The following is a 19,515-nucleotide window of genomic DNA, read 5'->3' on the forward strand; positions in this document are numbered from 1 at the left end:
CTCTGGCTAAAGGAGAAAGTTTTGTCCTGACCCATCTATATTTTTTGGTGCCAAAGAGAGGCATTGGCTAAAGAACTGCCCAGGTGGAAGTCCAGTTTGTTACTATGAACCTAGGTATTTAAGTTCATTCAGTATACATTAAATTAGTGGATACAATTTGTCAGATACTGCATTAAGGGAAAGGAATATAAAGATGTATATGTCTTGACATCACAGGAGGTGGTAGAGAAAAGATATGAAAATCTAATGTAACACAATGTAAATGCTACAGATGTAGGCAAGCAGGCCACCTCTGTGTGACATAGCAGAAGGTGCCCAGAGTAAGGGTTAGCACTCAACCAGAGCCAGAATGACTAAAAGACTTGGCCAGATATGAATGAGGAAGAGAAAGAGAGGAAATGTTAGGTATAAAGACCCAGAAATGGTAAAACAACAATAACAACAATAAAACAAAAAGCTCCCGACTTCTCATCTGACATTAATTAAAAGGGCAGATAATGGGATAAGATCCCCTTAGAATGGCTCACCAGGCACTTTACCATTCCCACCTCATCTTCTGCCATCTCCTACTTGCACACCAAGCTCTAATAATGCTGCACTTCAGGGGTGTCCTTCCATGCCTCCCTGACTTTGCATGTGTCTGCCATTATCACTAGAAAATGTCTGTGCTGTCTACTCTGGTCTTCCTTGGCTATAGCTTATTCCTTGAGATGAAGATGCCTTTTATTGGTATGTTTTTTGTACTGTGGTTGTTCTTCACCATGACTATTTCTTACCCACTGGACCAACCATTAAGACAGTGAGTTCATCATTCTGGCCTTTGTCCTCCCAGAGCCTGGCAACACCACAGTCATGCAGTTTGCTGAAGGAGCAAATGCATGAATAAATGAACATTCCTCTTTTGGGGGACAGTCTACTCCACCCAAAGAAAGAAAACTAGAACAAATGACCCTTTGAGGTATTAGAGGGATCACATGGACAGTTCACCAGGCAGAGAATTAGAAGCCCTGGGTTCCAGTCCTTCCTTTATCATCAGGTGTGAGAATTTGCACAAACCACTGAGCTTCTCTGGGTCTCAATTTTTAATACCTGTAGAACAGGGGTATAGTTAGGTGACACAAAGATGTTTACAGTAATTCCTAAGCACTTACTCTGTGGCAGGCACTAAATAAAAATGTTTTTCTTCTGTCATTTAATTTTCATTTGCTCCTAAAAACAAATCGCTAAGAAGTGGGCATTTGATCATTATTTAGAGATAAGAATATCATGGTCAAAGAACTTTCCCTAGTGACATAGCTAGTAAGTGGCTAAAAAAAGGAGAGATCCAAATTGGTCTGCTGCTAAAGTATGTGCTCTCAAACACCAGGTCATAACATTTAAATGTGAGATCTTAGATAATTTAAAATAGAAGAATTTGGACCTTCTCAAGCCATATGAAAGCAGTATTTGTTTATCCACATAAGGTGATGGGGTCTAGGCAGCAGGCAAGTAGAGATGCACCAAACATCAGAGTCTTGAGAGAGGGAGCAGCCTTTCCGGACGAAAGGCCTGAGCTCAGAGAAAGAAGAAAAATGCAGGATGAGATGACACGGAAAGCAGGAACTGAAGGGGCAGCCTGGCAGGAAAGCAAGGGCAGGGAGAGGAAAGCAGGCAGGGCCCCTGAGCCACTGCTGACAGCATTGCAGCAGCAGGGGGTGGCCATGAGGAGGAGAGAAGCGTCCACCAGGATAGCAATTCCAGCTCAACCTGGGAAATGGGATGGGGCAACCTTGCTTCTCCAAGAACTGAGGGGATAAAAAGACAGAGCTCAGCCGGGGTCTGAGGGGAGAAAGGGGAGACTCGTAAGAAAAACAATGACCTCGCAGTCTGAGAGGAAGAACCTGCAGACTGAAAGAGAGGTGGTGACAGAGAGTGCCTGGAATGAACCATGAGTGCTTTAAACCTGTGCCAAGCTGAGTCATGTGGGACTGAAATAGTGATTTACCTCGACTCTGGGAGAGATTAGTCTGTGTATCATCGGCAGCATAAACAAACATTACTATTTTATAGTGCTGAAGATTATTAATCCTGAAAAGGCCTAATCGTGTGTAGTACTTTACAGTTTACAAAGCACATTCACATATGATCTCATTGAATTCCCATGACAATCCAGGCATCATCACTCTCCATATGACAAAATTAGGCTCAAGTTTTGTGGAATGATTTACCCCAACTCCGGAAGTTCCAGGTGGACCCAGCACTGGCACCTAGGTCTTCCCGTTTCTGGTCCAGGTTTCTTTGTGTAAGAGTAACATGTAGGCTTTGCCTTTAAAAGAGTTACATCTTAGGAGAGAAGGAGCAAAGGCATAAAAGATAATTACACAAAGGAGCAGATACTATTCTCCAAAAGATGAGCTCAGAGGAAGGAGCATATTTGGGGGCAGTTGGAAAAGGCTTGAGGTGACTGTAGATGGGACAGGAGAAGGGATGACTAAGCGAGACAGCAGGGGAGCAGAGAAAGTCTGGGGTGTAGGCTTCAGAGGTACTCCACCAACCAAGTCCCTACCCTGTGGCACGGCAGCTGCGAGCAGGATCGTTCAGCAGATGCTTACCATTGACCCTGCGGATCAGTGCTGAGGATCCAGTGGTGAGCAAGTCAATGTTCAGGAAATTTACTCCAAGACCAAACATATCAGGGTTGCTCTCTAGGGAGGTGTCATTTCTTCTTTTGAGAAAGGGAAACGTCCTATTCTCAGAGTAATGACCCAAACCATCAGAGAAATGCAGGACCTCCAGTTTTTCAAAACTTAGCACTTTCCCCAAATAGAAAGACTGTTTGCCTCTCCTTTGGCAGGTGATCAGAAATGGTCAGAGCTGAGAAGGGAAAAGGGAGCGTTAAAGTAGCTATTTCACAGCAGAGACATAAGTGAAAAGAAAAAGCAAGAGGGTGTGTTTAGCAACTTACCACACAATTTTATATTTACCCTCCCAACATTCAAGCTCCATTGTGTATAATGCACATATACAGTAAAGAAAGAGTGTGATAGGGGAACACAGTGAGAGAGTCTGCGAAATGCTGAAACAGCATACCTGGCAGCTGCTAAAACAAAACTTCAAAGATTTGGCTTCTTTGAAAAGCCAGCAGGCAGGACCCCACCCGCTCCCCCGGCTGGCCACAGCTTCCCTGGGAGCTGGTACACGTAACCACTTCCGCATGTTTGGCTCTGTTCCCCAGGGCTATAGCAGCTCTATGAGCCGAGTCAGAACTGCCAGCCAAGCAGGTGGGGAGCTGGGGGCTGGGTCAGTGGAGGGCAGTAAGATCTCCCCCCCAATCAATATCTAGCCATGGGTATACCTTAGAAAATAAAATGGTAATGCTGGGATCTGCTTAAAAATCCCCTTCCTCTCAGTCAGCCCAGGACTGACTGGTTAGACACTAGTAATACAGAAGCTTGGCTTTTGAGATTCCCAAGGCATTAGAATATGCCCCTCCCAGCACCACAAATTAGTTCAAGAACAGCATCTGTGGTAAATCTCTAGGTCTAAACAAAAGAGGCTTGACATCTACAGAAGAGTCTAAGAGAATAATCAAGAATATGCCTTTCTTGGAAATTCATTCCTTTTTATTTTTTTAATCTCCTGACAAAGTTTGGTTCTTTGTCACACCTTCTGGGTCAACCATTTAATCCTATGCTGCCTAATAAGGAAGCCATCAGCCACCTGTGGCTTTTGAGCATTTGCAATGTGGCCAGTGTGACTGAGGAACTGTATTTTTTCTTTTATTTTAATTAATTGAAATTTAAATATCCACACGTAGCTTGCGACTACTAGATGGGAGAGCATTGATCTAATCACTTATTCACCAAACGTTCACTGAGGACTTTGTGCAGGGCACTGTGAAGATATAAAGATGTGTAGGACTTGGTCCCTGCCCTCCAAAAAGCTTACAATCTAATATAGGACGTAAAACAAGGGTGCAAACAACCATAATGTAAGGAGGGGTGGTAACTGTCACAGCAGAAATAGAGATAATATAAGAATATGGAGTAGGGAGATGGTGGCCTGACATTATGCAGTTCCATGCTAACCACTCAGGTAGGGGATGCCAGTGAGTCTATCAAGAAAAGGACAGTGAGGACACAGGTGCTACTATAAAAAATAACCAAAAGTGAACAGAAACACATATTCAGCAAACACTAACTTATTAGGCAACCAATGTTCAAAGGCTGGAGAAGAGACAGCTATCCTACCCTGGGCTGTCAAAAACGGCGGATGCCCTTCTGCTCTCAAGTATCTTCTAAGTGCAGCCCTTAAGACTCCTGTGGGCTAGGAGGGGTGGGGAGAAGGATGGGAAAAGAACGGCTCTCTAACCCTTCTTCTTCTGCCACACCCTGCCTCTATCCCCCAGAAGGGGAGGGCCTCTTGCTTGTTGGGCACTCTTGATTTTGGATACCTTGAAAGAAAAGAGTAGGGTCCAAAGGAGATGTAATATGTACCTGATGACTTGGGAAGGGGAGGTTTTGAGTGTTAAGCTCAATGGAGAGGAACAAGGCTTTTTTCCTAGTGTTCAGTTAACCAGGACAGCAAGGACTACAAAAATCCATTCTGTAGGAATTCAAATTGTGTCTTTAGCCAGAGCTTCCTCTGAATTATGTCTTTTAGGAACATTAGTCCAGTGGGTGAGGAATAGAAGGACAAGAAATTCTAGTGACATCTGCTTGGGAAGTCAGGGAAGACTGCAGAAAGGTTGAGTTGTGCCCTGTAGGAGAAAAGGGTTTGCACATGTGGAGATGCAGGTGAGGAGCAGGGTGTCCATTCACTCATTCCTTTATTTAATATTTGTTCTTTAAGTGCTACTGTTTAGCAAGGCACTGGGTATAGTAAGACAGCTTATGCTTTTGTAAAGGAGTGACAGTAAATTACTATGAGAAATGCTACAGAATGGGATATGCAAGGAAGTGGTGATGGGGAAATACACTAGGCTTGTTTTTGGGCCATTAGGTTTGGCTGGAACTGATGTTGTAAAGAGAAATAAAACTGGATATGCACTAGGGCCAGATGCAGGTGTTCACTTTAAAAATCAGGCCAAGTTTTTTTGGTTGTTTTTCTTTTTAAGATTATGGTGCCCTGGGTGGTGGTGGGGTGGTCGGGGAGTCTTCTAATTTCTTCCCTATAATTTTTAATTATCAAAGGTAACAAAGAATCAATAAAGACAATATTTAGATTAAATGAAACAAGTTAGACTTAGGCTTGAGTGGTAGAAGCCCAGTTGTGCCATATTCCCAAGCTATAGTCTCCACTTTATCCTTATCAGTAATAAAACCAGTATTTGGCTATCCCTCTGACTTTTTTCTGTACTGTCTCATTTAGTTGTGAATTGCAGGAAAGCAGAAAGTATGACGAATGATACTTCATAAGCCCCCAACACCAACTTCTAAACTTTTTAGTTATATGAACTGAAAACTCTCCTGCACAGTTAGAACCAGCTGGCCTTCAGTTTCTTTCACCTGAAACTCAAAGTGTTTTGACTAATATGTTTCTGACAGAAACACTCCGCTTCAGCCAGACTGGTTCCGGCTCACTGCCCCCTGAAAATGCTTTTACACCTTGCACATTACTGTTCTCTCCCCAGTCACCTTGCCTTCACCTATGTAGCCTACACCTGATCTAGGACTGAATTTAAACCCTGCCTTAAACTGCTCCACCACAGGCTTATCTTTCTACTCCTCTTTGGTACCTTTCCTAAACTGTGAACTCTGACCCTATATGCACTCTTTTAATTACTCATTTCCCACACAAAATTAAGTAAATAAACAGGGCAGTACTCTCTTAACCACTCTGCTCAGCTGTCTGACTGAGCAGGAGGGTGGATCACATTCTTTGATCCTCTCATAGATCCTCAGTGTGAAGCACAAAGTGAACACTTCTCTCTTCATTTATTAACTAGCTTCATCTGCCCTCCTGATTCAGCTCACACCCCTTTCTTTTCCATGAAGTTTTTGCCAGCTTCTCCAGTCAGTGATCAGTTTCTCCTCTAAACTCGCACCGCTTACAACATAATCCTCTTATTCAACAATTAAGCAAATTGTTTTACAGTACTTAAATGCCTATTAATTTTCTTCCTTGAAGGCACAGACCCTGTCTCATATCCCCTTCGTAGTTCAGCCCAGTGCCCTGCATTTAGGGGATAATCAGTAAATGTGTGTTACCCTTTTTGGGATAACATTGTTTTAACAACTGCCAGATGAAACCATTTCCCAGCTGGTACCGTATTTATTACCAGTTTCACCTTTCCTCTCCTCTTTTTAAATATTTCAATATATTAAATATTTGGTGAAGAAGGTAACAAAGCTCTTTTTTTGGGGGGCTTATATTTCAAATGTCAGGGATTTGTTCAAGCAGCTAGTAAGATTATTTCAGAACACTAATAATATAGGCAGATTATTTCATCTACTCAATTTTCCTTGGTGCAAAATTTCAGAAGAACATAATTTGATTTCCTCTAGCCTTTAAGTACATCCTATTTATTAACTCCCTTTATGGTTTCCTTACCTGCTGTGCCAGAAAGCTGCTTTTCTCATCTAAGTCCTTCTAGATTGTAGTCACATTACCGAGATGTTCCCTTATTTCACATTTGTCACAGACAGATAGTAAAAATGATTTTTAAGAACCAGGCCAAACATGATTGATTACTGGCTTTGAAGCCAAATTAATACAACTCTTAGCCTGATTAATATATGAAAGACAAAAGAGTCCCTTTACTGACTCTGAAGCAAAAAAATGGTTCCATTAGGACAAGAGTCCTACTGTTACCTGAACATCCAGGAATGACGTATGATGTGACATTTTGAATTCCTAAGATGTCTTAGGAATTATACTGCCTCTTACACTCTTACTATGTAACGATACTCTTATACTGTCTCTCTCTTGCCTCCAGTCTCACTGGCATCTCCCAAAGAATACATGGTTCCATTTTTTAATTGCTTTTTAAATTTAGCTTCCCTTGTTATCTTTCTTTAGGGGCACTTTAATCATTTGCAATTTAAATTTTAATACATGGATACACAGTATACAATAAAAATAAATAACGTAAGCCTCAGTATTGTGATTAAGTATAACTGCTTGCCCCACCATTGTACTGTACGGCACTGTAAGTGAGTGATGGCCAGCTGTATCTACACTACATGCTAAACTAAATGGTGCTGTACTACTATATCCTAAGCAAGCCTAGTTTCATGTTTCTCTCTTTTCTGGAAAGGGGACTGAGAGTTATCAAGAACCTATACCCAAGTCAGAACCTACACCAGAACGGCTCCTCAAAGTGGCTGCCGGGAAGAGAAGATCCTTACTCCTTTTCAGACACTACAAGTCTACTGTCTTCTTTTATTAAGACATAGATACAGAAGTTTTTTCCTTTCAGCCTCTTAAATCCTAGGACTTTTAAAAAATAAGCATTGATTCTAAGTTGTGTGTGGTCAGTTATACGCTTACAATCTTTGAGCAGAAAGAAGGTCAGGAGGGTAGGATGGGGTCTTTAGCTAAAGGTTCAGGGAAGCTGGTTGGTCTGCTAAAACCCTGAGTCAACACTAAGGAAACTTTAAATATGGATCATCAATGTTTCTCTACAAGAGTCAGAAAGAAAGATACAGTGTTTCTTCACCACTGTGATTCTTTCTAAGCTCTTTCAAGGCTGTCAAACAGAGTCAACTTGGAAAGATAGATGATAGAAAAAATACGTGAAAATTAAACTGAATTATAAATTAAGTAACTGACATAATTTCCTAATTCTAGAAACGGAGTCTCAATCAACTTAGCACAAGGATTTTTGTCATTCAGTCCTCTTAAAACTAAAACAATCATCAACTGTGGACAGATACAACGTTACAAAGTAAACACTTCAATAAGATAGGGTCTTCCTCTAATGATGACTGTGTCTGTACCCTGTGTGTGAATCCTAAGGCAACAGGAAGTAGTTTATCTTTAATACTTTGGTGGGGAGGTGAGGAGGCAAACTGCCTGGAAATACCCTACACCAGCACACCACAGAGCAATGTGCATTCTACTCTGGCTTGAAGTTAGTTAAGACCAGACCCACTTCTTTCACTCCTGACACTAGGCCTAAACATGCCCAGATGTACTTTGCCTAGGCCCTGGTATGATGTCCAGCCAGCTATCTGTGACACATTTCCGAATTTTACCAGCATTCCTTCAATAGGCAGAAACCCAATCATTCTGGCCTTGGCACAAACATGTGTGGCACTCAGCTCCCTTGGTGTATGAGGAACTGTTGACTCTGTCACAGATCTTGAACTGACACAGACCATAACCCTTGAAAGGTTATGTGTCTGGCCGAGTGAGAAAAGAAACAGAGGTATTTCAGACAGAAGCACAGGCCTTCATCACTCGTTCTGGAGATATGAGATATGTTTTACTCAAGGGGAAAGCATGGTGAGAGCTGAGACTCAGGGGAGGGGGACCAGGGAACAGAAAGGTCAGGTAAACCTGATTTTATGGGAAGGAAGAGGGGAGAACAAGGAGTGAAATATCCCATCAACAGAACTCTGAACATGAAAGTGTTTCTCTTTCTTTTTTAGCCCCTCCTCCCCACCCCGGCCCAAGAGTGGTTCCTTTTTGTGATTGTGCTCTTTGGCTAGAGAATGTTGTTTATATAACAGGATAAAGTACAAAATTATAAGCTCCAAACTCCTCCGGAGAAAAGCTCTCCCAAAGCTCGACCCCCAGGATGGATGGAAAATATGAGTGTTTACTGGCTGGAACATCAAGCTGCAATGGAAATTTCAACATTCAGAAGAAGATAGCAGAGAGGAAGGGCCTGTTGAGTAGAAAGAAGTCACCCTTCAACAAAGGGGTCATTCGGAGGAAAAGCAAGAGTCTCCAGTTGGCCCTCCTCTGATGCCTTCCCTTCCTCAGCTGCAGAGGCCACATTTCTGCAATTCAGCTCTAGGAGCACACCGCATGGGTGATGGCCGGTTTCCTCTAAATTAGATACCAAACTAACTGGTGGAGCAATACCATATCCCAAGCAAATCCAATTTTAAGTTTAAGAACCTACTCCCAAACTAGGCACTATACTGGCTACTTTCACAGACACAACTCAATTAAATCTTGTAACAACTTAATGAGGTGGGCATTGTTTGCATATTTAAGCTGCTGAGGAAATTGTGGCTCAGAGAAGCTAAGTAACTCGCCCAAGGTCACATACTGAGTCAGGTAAACCCAGGTCTGCCTGACTCTTAAGTCCTTTCTCTTTCTACTACATCATGCCATCTTCCTAACAGGGGTCGATGGTCCCCTTTTTTATAAATTTAACATGCTTTTAAAGAAACTGAAGCATTTAACAGACTAGGTTCAGAATAATGCCCTTACAGGGAGAGGCAGCGGATACAAGCAAAGTCTGGCTCTTTTCTGTCACTGAATAATTTTTGCCAAGCTACGGGGCTCTTTCCTAAATCCTTACAAACTCTTCTTCCTCCTATTCTTTTTTATTTTTATTTGTTTGCATTAAAGACATGCAATTTTAAATTTACCATTTTCATGTGTACAGTTCAGTAATGTTAAGTATATTCACACTGTTGTGCAACAGAGCTCTAGGATTTTTTTCATCTTGCAAAACTGAAACTCTAACCATTAAACACTAATTCCCCATCCCCTGTTTCTCCAGTTCTTGGCAGCCACCTTTCTATTTTCTGTTTCTATGACTCTGACTACTTTAGATACTTCATATGAGTGGAATCATAAAGGTTTTGTCCTTTGGTGACTGTCTTATTTCACTTAATATAATGTCCTCAAAGTTCACCCATCTTGTAACATGTGACAGGATTAAATCCCTATATACTTGTCTTGATATTCCTTCTCCTGACTGCCTGGGCCATAAAATTTAAATCTTTGCTAAATGCTGCCTGACACTGCTCGCTAATTGTTCCATGTGTATATTCTGGGGAATGAAAAGATGGGAAGTCAGACGGATTGGGAATGAAAAGATGGGAAATCTCTAGCAACACTTGTAAGAAATTATCTAAAAGGGAGAAAAGTATTAGTTAAACTAGAATAGAATCTCTAAAAAACTTGCTCCTAAAAAATTATGTAAAGCAGGGTACCTTTATATATGAAATATACAATCTATAATTTTATTACTGGACTCTCCATAATTTTTTACTGGAGAATTAGAGAGCAGAGGGACAGAGTGACATGAAATATGGCCCAAATTTCCAAGATGTGGTGCTTCATTGTATCCCATTCCCCAGTACAGAATTTAAAATTTTGCCATACAGCTGTTGTGTAGAGAGGGGGCCAGTCAGGCCAAGCAGCCCCTGCCCGTGCGGTTGTCCTGTCACGGAAGGAGGGACAAACTCCTGGCTGCACTTCCAACCTCCCCACCTTCAATATCGAGGAACAGACAAATCCCCAGGTTATATGTGTGAAAAAGCCAGAGATGGATAAAAATAATTCAATGACAAATGCTGGAAAAACATACAAAGGGGCAGAAGCCAGACATTCGTGGGATTCCCTGACAGCTCGATCCACAAGGAAGGGCTGGACTGGAAAAAAACAGGGCCTCAGGTTCCTGCCAAGCCGTCTGAGGCCCTGTCCTTCCTAAATCATTCCAAGAAGCAGCCAAGATTTTACAGTAACCCTTCCAGGTCTCAGAAAGAAAGATGCAGCATGAACCCACCGCCTGGTCCTCACCTGGAGAATGTCCCTCTCTGACGTGGTCTAGCTCCACGCAATAACGGATGTCTCTCCAAATGGATTCTCAGCTCTTAACTTTCCATGAGCCCGGGAAATGAATAGTTAAAAGGTGGCTTGAAAATCCCTACCCATCTCATTGGCTACAGAAAAGCTTAAATACCTAGGTATCTAGAAACCAAACATGATCCTTTTAAGAAAAAAGGTCACGAACACTTGGTACCTGCACCCTGCAGGCCTATTGTATAATTCTAAATTGGCCTTGCTTGGAAGTACACCTCAGACTTTTAAACATGTGACTGTATTTGGCCCTGACTATTTTCTCTCCTGGAGAATGGCCTGCAATTAATCTCACTTATTACCTCTGAAAAGTAACAACAGAGGAATGGCTGGCCAAGTCCAACTCCAGAGTGTCTAGGGAACTGCAAGCTACATGGCCAGGCCTCAGACTGTCTGGGCAAGTCGTGGGCTCTTTGCCTCCCTCTCCCACAACAAAGCTTGAACAGGGACTCCAGACAGACCAAAGGAACCAGGGGATTTGAGGAGCTGGCCTGAGCTCACACTGACCCAATGGGAGATGACAGCCCTGAGGCTACATTTGGGGTGGTTTCAAAACAGCGGGAGAAGAACAAGGTTGTCTGGTGAAAACTTGTGTGATCCATAAAATTGAGAACAATAGCAACACCACAGGGAAATGAAAAATAACACTATTTGCAGAGTTCTTGTGAGTCACCAGTTTTCATTCCTGTGGCTACCAAGTCACTGAATCCTCCAATATGTAGATGAAAAGTAGAGCCAGCAATGGATTCTCTTTACCTCTTGTTACTGTTTAGAGGGCAGCCCCTGGTTTAGTGAGTTATCAGAGTTTATCAGCACTGGAATGCACTGTTACCACTGTAAAGGAACTAGTAAGAGCACCTTTTATTTACTTAGCATCCACTTCCAGGGAGATCAAAGTGCTTTAAAGCCAATCTAAAAGCTCTCAAAACAGGCCAGTTTGTATCTAAGTATGCTTACCCAGTAAAAAGATGAATAGTTTAGGGTCACTTAGCAGCAAAACCCATAATAAAACTCACATCTCTAAGCTACTATTCTCATGTTTATTAGACTTAGTCACCCTTACTATAAGGGAGGAACAAAAAGAGACTAAATACCCACACCAGCGGCTTGCCAGGTTAAAAGGGACAGGGGGCATGGTACCATGTGGCATGCCTGCTGGAGGTCTGGTGGGGGCCACACCAGAGCCAGGTCTGGAAGGAACTCTGAAAATTCACTTAGGGCTGCTTTGGGGTGGGTACCTCTGGGAATTCTGCATGGAACTAGAACTCCCAAGCTGAGCCTCCAGGCTGCCCCGGTAACCAGAGGTTACCCAGAGGCAGAGGAAGAAGTCCCAGGCCGATGCACGCTGAACTGGAAGAGGACCTGCAAACTGGCCCTCAAGCTTGAGGAGTAGGTGGACAGAGGGCTGTTGTGCATATAACAAATCTTCAAGGGAAAAGACCAGGAGACTTTGTGGGGACTGTTTTCTGGTGCCAGTGGCTCTGAAGCTGATTGTACAGCATGCCAATCTACCACAGCTCAGGAGCACAGGCTAGCTGGGAGAAGGCCACTCAGTGCTAGACTCGGACCTTTATCTTTCTGTATCTCAGCACTACTAGGTGCTAACAAGAGAAGAATCTAAACTCGGTTGTAATTTTAATTTAAAAAATTTCCCTCATTCCATCTACAAGTATAAAAAATGATAAAACTCCACTTCTCCAAACTGTGTAGCTTGACATTTTGTTTATAGTATGGAAAATGGTTGTAGTTTTGTCATATAGATAATATATCCAAGATTACAGGGAAAATGTTTTCCATAGAAACAAGGCTCTGATTCTAAAATGAAAATGGAGTATTTGGAAATATTTTATATGGAAAATAAAGCTCTATGGTATAAACAGAGTTTCTTTTTTATGAGTTTTGTTTTAGGAATGTGGTTGTTCTGTAGATTGTAAATCACCAAATGACAGACTTCTGTGAAGAGAACTGTGTGGGAAGATGTCCTGTCATAAAAAGTCCTGCCTCTTGGTCTTCAACTCTTTATAAATCTCACTTGAGATGATTCTTTTCACCCTTGACCACAATGATTACTGGTATGAAAGACACTGCACCAGAGCATGATGTAATGTGCTTATGTTTATGGAGCTCCCTGGGCAGAGTTTCTGATTCCCAAATTAGTTCCTGAAGTAATAATTCTAACAGTAACAGATACTTTAACAACAATTAGGTATTTCCTCCATGCTCAAGTCTTTGGTCACCTCTCCCAACCTCAGGTCAAAGTAGCAGACTAAGAAACAGCTAGCTGGCAGAGGCTGGAAGTGCTGACCAAGGGGTGGGGACTTGGTAGGACACCTGAGGCAGGGTGTCTTTGGAAGGAACAGTATCTCAACTGGTCAGAATATTTCATTCTAATAGTCACATTTGACTAAGGGACAGATGCAATTAACCCTATATTTAATAACCTTGAAAGTACGATACACTGGGGATCCATTTCTTGTATTTTTTATATGGAAGGACTGAAAACAGGGTGAAGACAAGAATTTAACACCATTATTTCTCTTTTAATTCAGAAGTTGCTTACTTCATGGCCAGAACCTATTTGGATTTTATCCTCTGCCACTTCACTCAACTACATAAAGGAAATTTCCTTCCCACTTCCCAAATGGACATTGTCTAGGGAGGCAGTTTGAGTTTTATATAAATGTTTAGATGAAAACATAAAAAAATATATTCTTCAAAAGGAAGGAGTCCAGAGTTATTGAAACACAATGTAAAACATAAAAAAGAACTAGGAGATAAGGAGAAAATGTCAGAAGTCAATACATGGAAACGTTGACTACAGGACAGGCAAGGATCACACAGAGCGTAAATTCTTGCTCTTCACCCGGAAGTGAACTGTATCAGACATTTGCTTTTCACTTGATTTGCCCACAAACTGTCTTACAAGTAAAATGAGGCTCTGTATTGAAGTGCCAGAGGAAAAGGCATCCATCTTACTCGTGTCTGTGCAGGGGGCTCCAGGCGGGAAGGGTTTGCTCAGGACCCAAGCTGTCCCTTTGTGACCTGAATGCTAGCACCATGGCCCTTTACATACCTGCTTCCAGGAGGGGTGGAGTGGCTCTCGGGAGCTTGAGGGTCTGACTGTATTGAGCAAGTTGGGCCACTAGGCCTGATGACTGGTCGAAGGGTTGGGGGAGTTGAAGCACTGTTTCTGCTTGTGACGTCACTTGCCATGTTCAGGTTTGTTACCTAGAAATGAAATGAGGGAAATAACCTGATTTTACAGAGATTTAGAAAAGTATCATTAAAAACATATGGGGAAAATCAAGTAAAGTCTAAGAGGTACCGACTCATCTGAGCTCTAATGGTGGCTGTGACAATGGCCCACATTAAAGGCTGGCTTCTGTGCATATGGAAAAGCACAACTGAGGGGGCTAGAGTCAATGTAAGTTAAGCATTTATTCTGCTCCTACTGTGTGCAAAGCACTGTACTGCGCCAGGTGCTGTGAAATAGAAAGCTTAATAACAAAAACAGCAAATACTTACTGAGTATTTACTCTGTGCCAGGCAAGGTTCTAAGAACTAGGCAAACTACTTACTTAGCCATTCTGGCCCTTGTTTGTTCATCTGAAAGTTCTAAATGGTCAATAAATTTTAGTTACAAAATAATAATTATAACTTGCATAGAACCCACTGATTTAGAAACAAGATATACAAGCAATAGAAAAATGGGCACTGACTTCGATAAACAATTTACAAAAAGGAATATAATCAGCCAATTAAATTATTAAAATGTTATTTCCAATAATAATCAAAGTAACACTTTTGTCTATTACACTGACATACAATAATAATAAAACAAAGTACTTACGCGTGGCAAGGGGTGATATTAGATAAGTACTTAATACTCTTCATGTGACTATAAATTGATAGAATCTTTCTAGAAATAAATTTGGCAATATAGTATTAAAGGTATCAAAATATGTGTTTATTTGATGCTATAATCTAACTTCCAGGAACTACGCTAAAAAATAATCACAGATGACTAATGATGGTGACTATTATAACAATTTACTATTTAGAAGAACTTACAATGTGCCAATATCTGTGTAAATGAGTACAAAACATGCATCCCATGTACACTGACATAATTCTGTTGGCAAGAGCTATCTTGTCTTTGGAATGCCAAAGCCCATGTTCTTACTCACGACACTGTACTGGGAACAGATTTTGAAAACAAGCATTGATCTTGATATTGAAAAAGGAGGAAGATCTGAACAGCTAAAAGATTATTAAATAAATTTTGCTTTATCCATATAAGGGGATATTATGTATTCATTAGAATTTTTTGAAAAATACTTAGTGATTAAAACCGTGCTGATATCTCAAGTTAAAAAAAATCACAATATGAAATTGCAGAGAGCAGATCCAAATCTCTTTATGCACACGCACACACATGGATATACATCCCGTAGTAATATACACACAGGCATGTATTACTTTCATAATCCAAAAGAAAAAAATGTAAGTTATTATGAGAAATACAGATGTGAGGTGGTAAACTTACAACCTGGGTGGTAAGAGTGGAATCAGAGAAGAGAGGATGGTTTGACAAGCATTTCACAGTATGATGCACAGTGGATGCTGAAAAGAGGGGAGGACACAAAGCTGAATGCATGGTGTTGGGTGTGAGATACTGTAGAGATCTGTAAATACCAAGAAAAATGTTCTCCTATAAAATGTCCTAAGAACCTAATAATTTTGACATTTACAAATAGAAGAATTCTGGATTTAAAAAGCCCCTGAAAATTCTGAAAGAAGAAAAAGTCATTTTTAGCAACAATATAGTGCTTCATTCCTAGTTACAGAATTCAAGAAGTGACAACAGCCTAGGACTCTCTTCATACCAAAGGACCCAAGTGCTTTTCTTGAAGGGCAATTTTCCATAAGTGAAAAGTGCTTGCTAGCGTCTATGGAGGCTGAGGCAAGGGACACTCGGGCCGTACTCTCTAGGGTGGATGCATTTTTTTTTTTTTTGAGAGGGCATCTCTCATATTTATTGATCAAATGGTTGTTAACAACAATAAAATTCTGTATAGGGGGGTCAATGCTCAATGCACAATCATTAATCCATCTCAAGCCTAATTCTCGTCAGTCTCCAATCTTCTGAAGCATGACGAACAAGTTCTTACATGGTGAACGAATTCTTACATAGTGAGTAAGTTCTTACATGGTGAACAGTGCAAGGGCAGTCATCACAGAAACTTTCGGTTTTGATCACGCATTATGAACTATAAACAATCAGGTCAAATATGAATATTCGTTTGATTTTTATACTTGATTTATATGTGGATTCCACATTTCTCCCTTTATTATTATTATTATTTTTATTTTTAATAAAATGCTGAAGTGGTAGGTAGATGCAAGATAAAGTTAGAAAACATAGTTTAGTGTTGTAAGAGAGCAACTGTAGATGATCAGGTGTGTGCCTGTAGACTATGTGCTAATCCGAGCTAGACAAGGGCAATAAAACATGGGTGGATGCATTTTTAAAAGAAGCCTCGGTAGCCAATCTTGGCTTATCATTTCTGCCCCTTTCTGGGGCTACCAGGAGGAGAAGAGATACATACCCACTAAAGGACAAGGAAGACTTCAGGGCAGTTTACAGCAGTATTGTCTAGCCCTGGTATCTCTGAAGAGCCCCGACTTCTTCCTGCACCTTGGAGGCAACACAAATGAGGTTCTCAGACAGTCAAACAGACTGGCTGCAGAACTGAACTCTTCTGCGCCACAACGAGCCTCCTCTTTCCTGCTCTGACTCCTGGCTTTAAACACCCGGCCTTTCAAATTAGGCATGAGCTTGTAAAAATACTACAGTGAGAAAGGTCTTTATGATAACTAACGGCTTCTCCAGTTACCACCTCAGTCAGTTGTGCCAAAAACCTAATAAAAGAGGCTTATTAATAATTTACAGTGGAACAGCAATAAAATAAACAAAATGTACACACTTTACCATGTTTAGTATAAACTGTATAGTTTGGAGACTAGTGAATGGGAAGGAGAAGAGATACCAATTTTGGTAAATCTCTCTTTGGTAAGGCTGCCCAATTTCAACACTGGCATTTTCATCATAATAGCTAACAGTTACTGACTGATTACTAGGTGCCATGTACTAGACGTCCTCGCGGTACCTTGCTGTGCACCGACCCCTGTAACCTGAGCAAACCCTCTGAGGTAGGTTCTGCTTTTTCTCCCATTCTACAAAAGAGAAAACTAAAATCTAGAGAGGGTGTGCAATTAGACAAAAGTCACATATCTACTAAGTGGCAGGGCCACGATTAGAACAAGCGTATGTGGTATATTCTTTCTAAATATGGTTGAATTTGAGTCCTTACAGTAGTGGTGCCTCACTTCTTACCATTCCTCACAGAGGCTGATACTGTTACACTCCCTTTCAGAGACGGAGAACCTAAGGCTCAGAGGGGTTTGGTAAGTAATTGCTAAGTTCACATAACAGTTGCAAAACTGGTACTCTTATCTTAAAATCCATTTTCTAGTTTGGAAACTAATAGGGCAACAGTCCTACTTACCCTTAATTATTCGGGATTGTTGAAAGTAATATCAGATACAGACCATAAATTCTGAATACAGTGATTATACAGGCAGCAATTATACCAAACTACAGCAGCTTTTCCTTCTTTCTCTTAAATTTTATTTCCCATGTGTTACCCTTTACCAGAGGAGAGTAATGAAATAAAGCAAAGAAACATCATCCTCAGTCAGTTTTGTGTCTTAGCAGGTACAGTGCACAGTAAAAGGCGGCATGAACATGGAACCAATTTTGGACTCTGGGTAGGTTTTGTTTTTCATATAACATTCATTCCTTATTTCATGAATAAACCAAGACATGGGAGCCCTTGTGATTTCTTTCTATACAAAGCAGAGCAACACTGTTAATGTACTTTGAGGAACAGCAGAAGTGACCACTACTTAAATAAGAGATTACATAAGGAATAAGAAAACTCTTAAAGCTTCTCATCTATTTTTCCAAAAGATTCCTGCTAAAAAAATCACCTGCCTCTATTAGGTAATAACAACCTAGCCCTCTACTTTCAATATTCTATTCTCATTTTTGTGGTTTTTGTCTAGAAGACGCTCGTACCAGTACCACAACTACTCCAACCCCACCCACCTCTGTCTCCCTAGCACGTACATTGCTAACAAATAATTAAACAATTTAGGGCTCATTCAGATAGGGCCTCAGAATCTTCCTTACATAGTCCTTCAGGAAGCAACCACCAATCAATCAGAAGTAACAAGGGAGATGATCTATTTTCAATTCCTGTTCTAGAACACTGCTATCCAACAGAATACATTGTGATGATGGGAATGTTCTATACTCTGCACTGTCCAATAGAGTAGCCACTAGCTATATGTGAAATGTGGATGGTATGACTAAAGCACTGGTTTTAAAGTGTAGGTAGTGGTTACCTTATCAAAACAGCTCTAAAGCCTTTATGCCTGGCTCAAGTTTAGTCCAAGCAAATTATCTCTTGATGAAACACATCAAGAAAGACTCTGCTCCTTCTGTTCAGCTTCTCAGTTTTTTTCTAGGATGGGCAGAAGTTGCCAAACTAAAATGGACCAAGCATCAGTTTTGGCTCTAGAAGCACCTTGTTTTAACCAGGGAAGACCTAAGGGAAGGGCAGGTCTCTCAACACTGGACCAGACTTTAAACTCTACAAGCCAATTAAAGTTCACACCTGGATGTTTCTTCCCTAAGAAGGACAGAGGGATGATGAATATGGCTGTCACCAGGCTGCAGCTGCTTCTCCATCTATATTTCTCCAGGAAACACAACAAAACTAGCTTTGATCAGATGAAGAGAAAATGGCACTTTTATATACCTGACTTGCAATGATGATTAACGTTTCATTGCTAAAGAATTTTAAACAAAGACAGACTTAAAGCACATAAAGATGTAGCATTAGTCATAAAATAGCTGGCTTATCATTTTAGTTAGGAGTATTAGGCTATTAAGATAGAGACTGTGGCTATTTGGCCACTTGGCTTCTCTTGGGCTAATAACCAGAGACCATGCTCTAAACCTAGGCTGGCCAACTCATGAATTTCTGCCATTCATCACAAAGGGGTCTGGAAGACAGATGGCACAGTTTAACTAAAACCTATCCTAACTGTTGAAATGATGCCTCAAAGAATATGCCTTATGGATAATGCATATCAACATCTTTATAAGACATTACACACATATAAGAACCTTCTAAGTCTGTGTTTGGATCTCCAAAACGTTCTATCATCAACAATTTTTATGCAAACATGAAACCATTCAGAGTCTACTATATAATATTAGTAATAACAAAGTCATATTAGCACTAATGATGGCTAAATTTAATGAACACTGTTTTTGCCAGGCATTGTTCTAAGTGCTATATATATATATTTAACTCTTTGAAGTTCTAGACAGCTGTGTTAGGTACAATTATTGCCCTCATCTGTAGATGGAGAAATTGAGGTTGAGAGGCAAAATAACTTGCTCAAGAACAAATAATTGTTACGTGTTGGCCCTAGTTTCAGTTCCTGGTGTGCTTGATGCAAAATTTCCCAATCTTGTAGTTTTAACTACAGTGTTACTCCCACTGCCTAGTCTCACTGAGCCTGGAGCTTACAATCCCATTTGTGGACCAGCAGCACCCGAGCGTGTTAAAAATAGACTCTCAGCCGAGCCTCAGTGCCAGAGAATCAAGATCTGCATTTGACAAGATCCACAGG

At 40.9% G+C, this 19,515-nt stretch overlaps 1 protein-coding gene across 18 annotated transcripts in view; it reads right to left on the reverse strand.

Moving 5' to 3' along the window:
• TTLL5 (tubulin tyrosine ligase like 5) overlaps positions 1-19,515 on the reverse strand; it is a 414,761-nt gene that overhangs the window by 253,223 nt on the left and 142,023 nt on the right. For 17 of the 18 annotated variants that reach the window (XM_073242102.1, XM_073242099.1, XM_073242106.1 and 14 more), the window contains one exon: positions 13,820-13,974. In XM_073242102.1, the coding sequence (XP_073098203.1) occupies positions 13,820-13,974 (155 nt within the window). Of the gene's footprint in view, positions 1-13,819; positions 13,975-16,355; positions 16,445-19,515 lie in introns of those variants that run through there. The other variant, XM_073242109.1, reaches the window with a different exon arrangement.

The sequence above is a fragment of the Manis javanica genome, chromosome 8, assembly GCF_040802235.1.
Source record: "Manis javanica isolate MJ-LG chromosome 8, MJ_LKY, whole genome shotgun sequence".
Classification (NCBI taxonomy): Eukaryota; Metazoa; Chordata; class Mammalia; order Pholidota; family Manidae; genus Manis; species Manis javanica.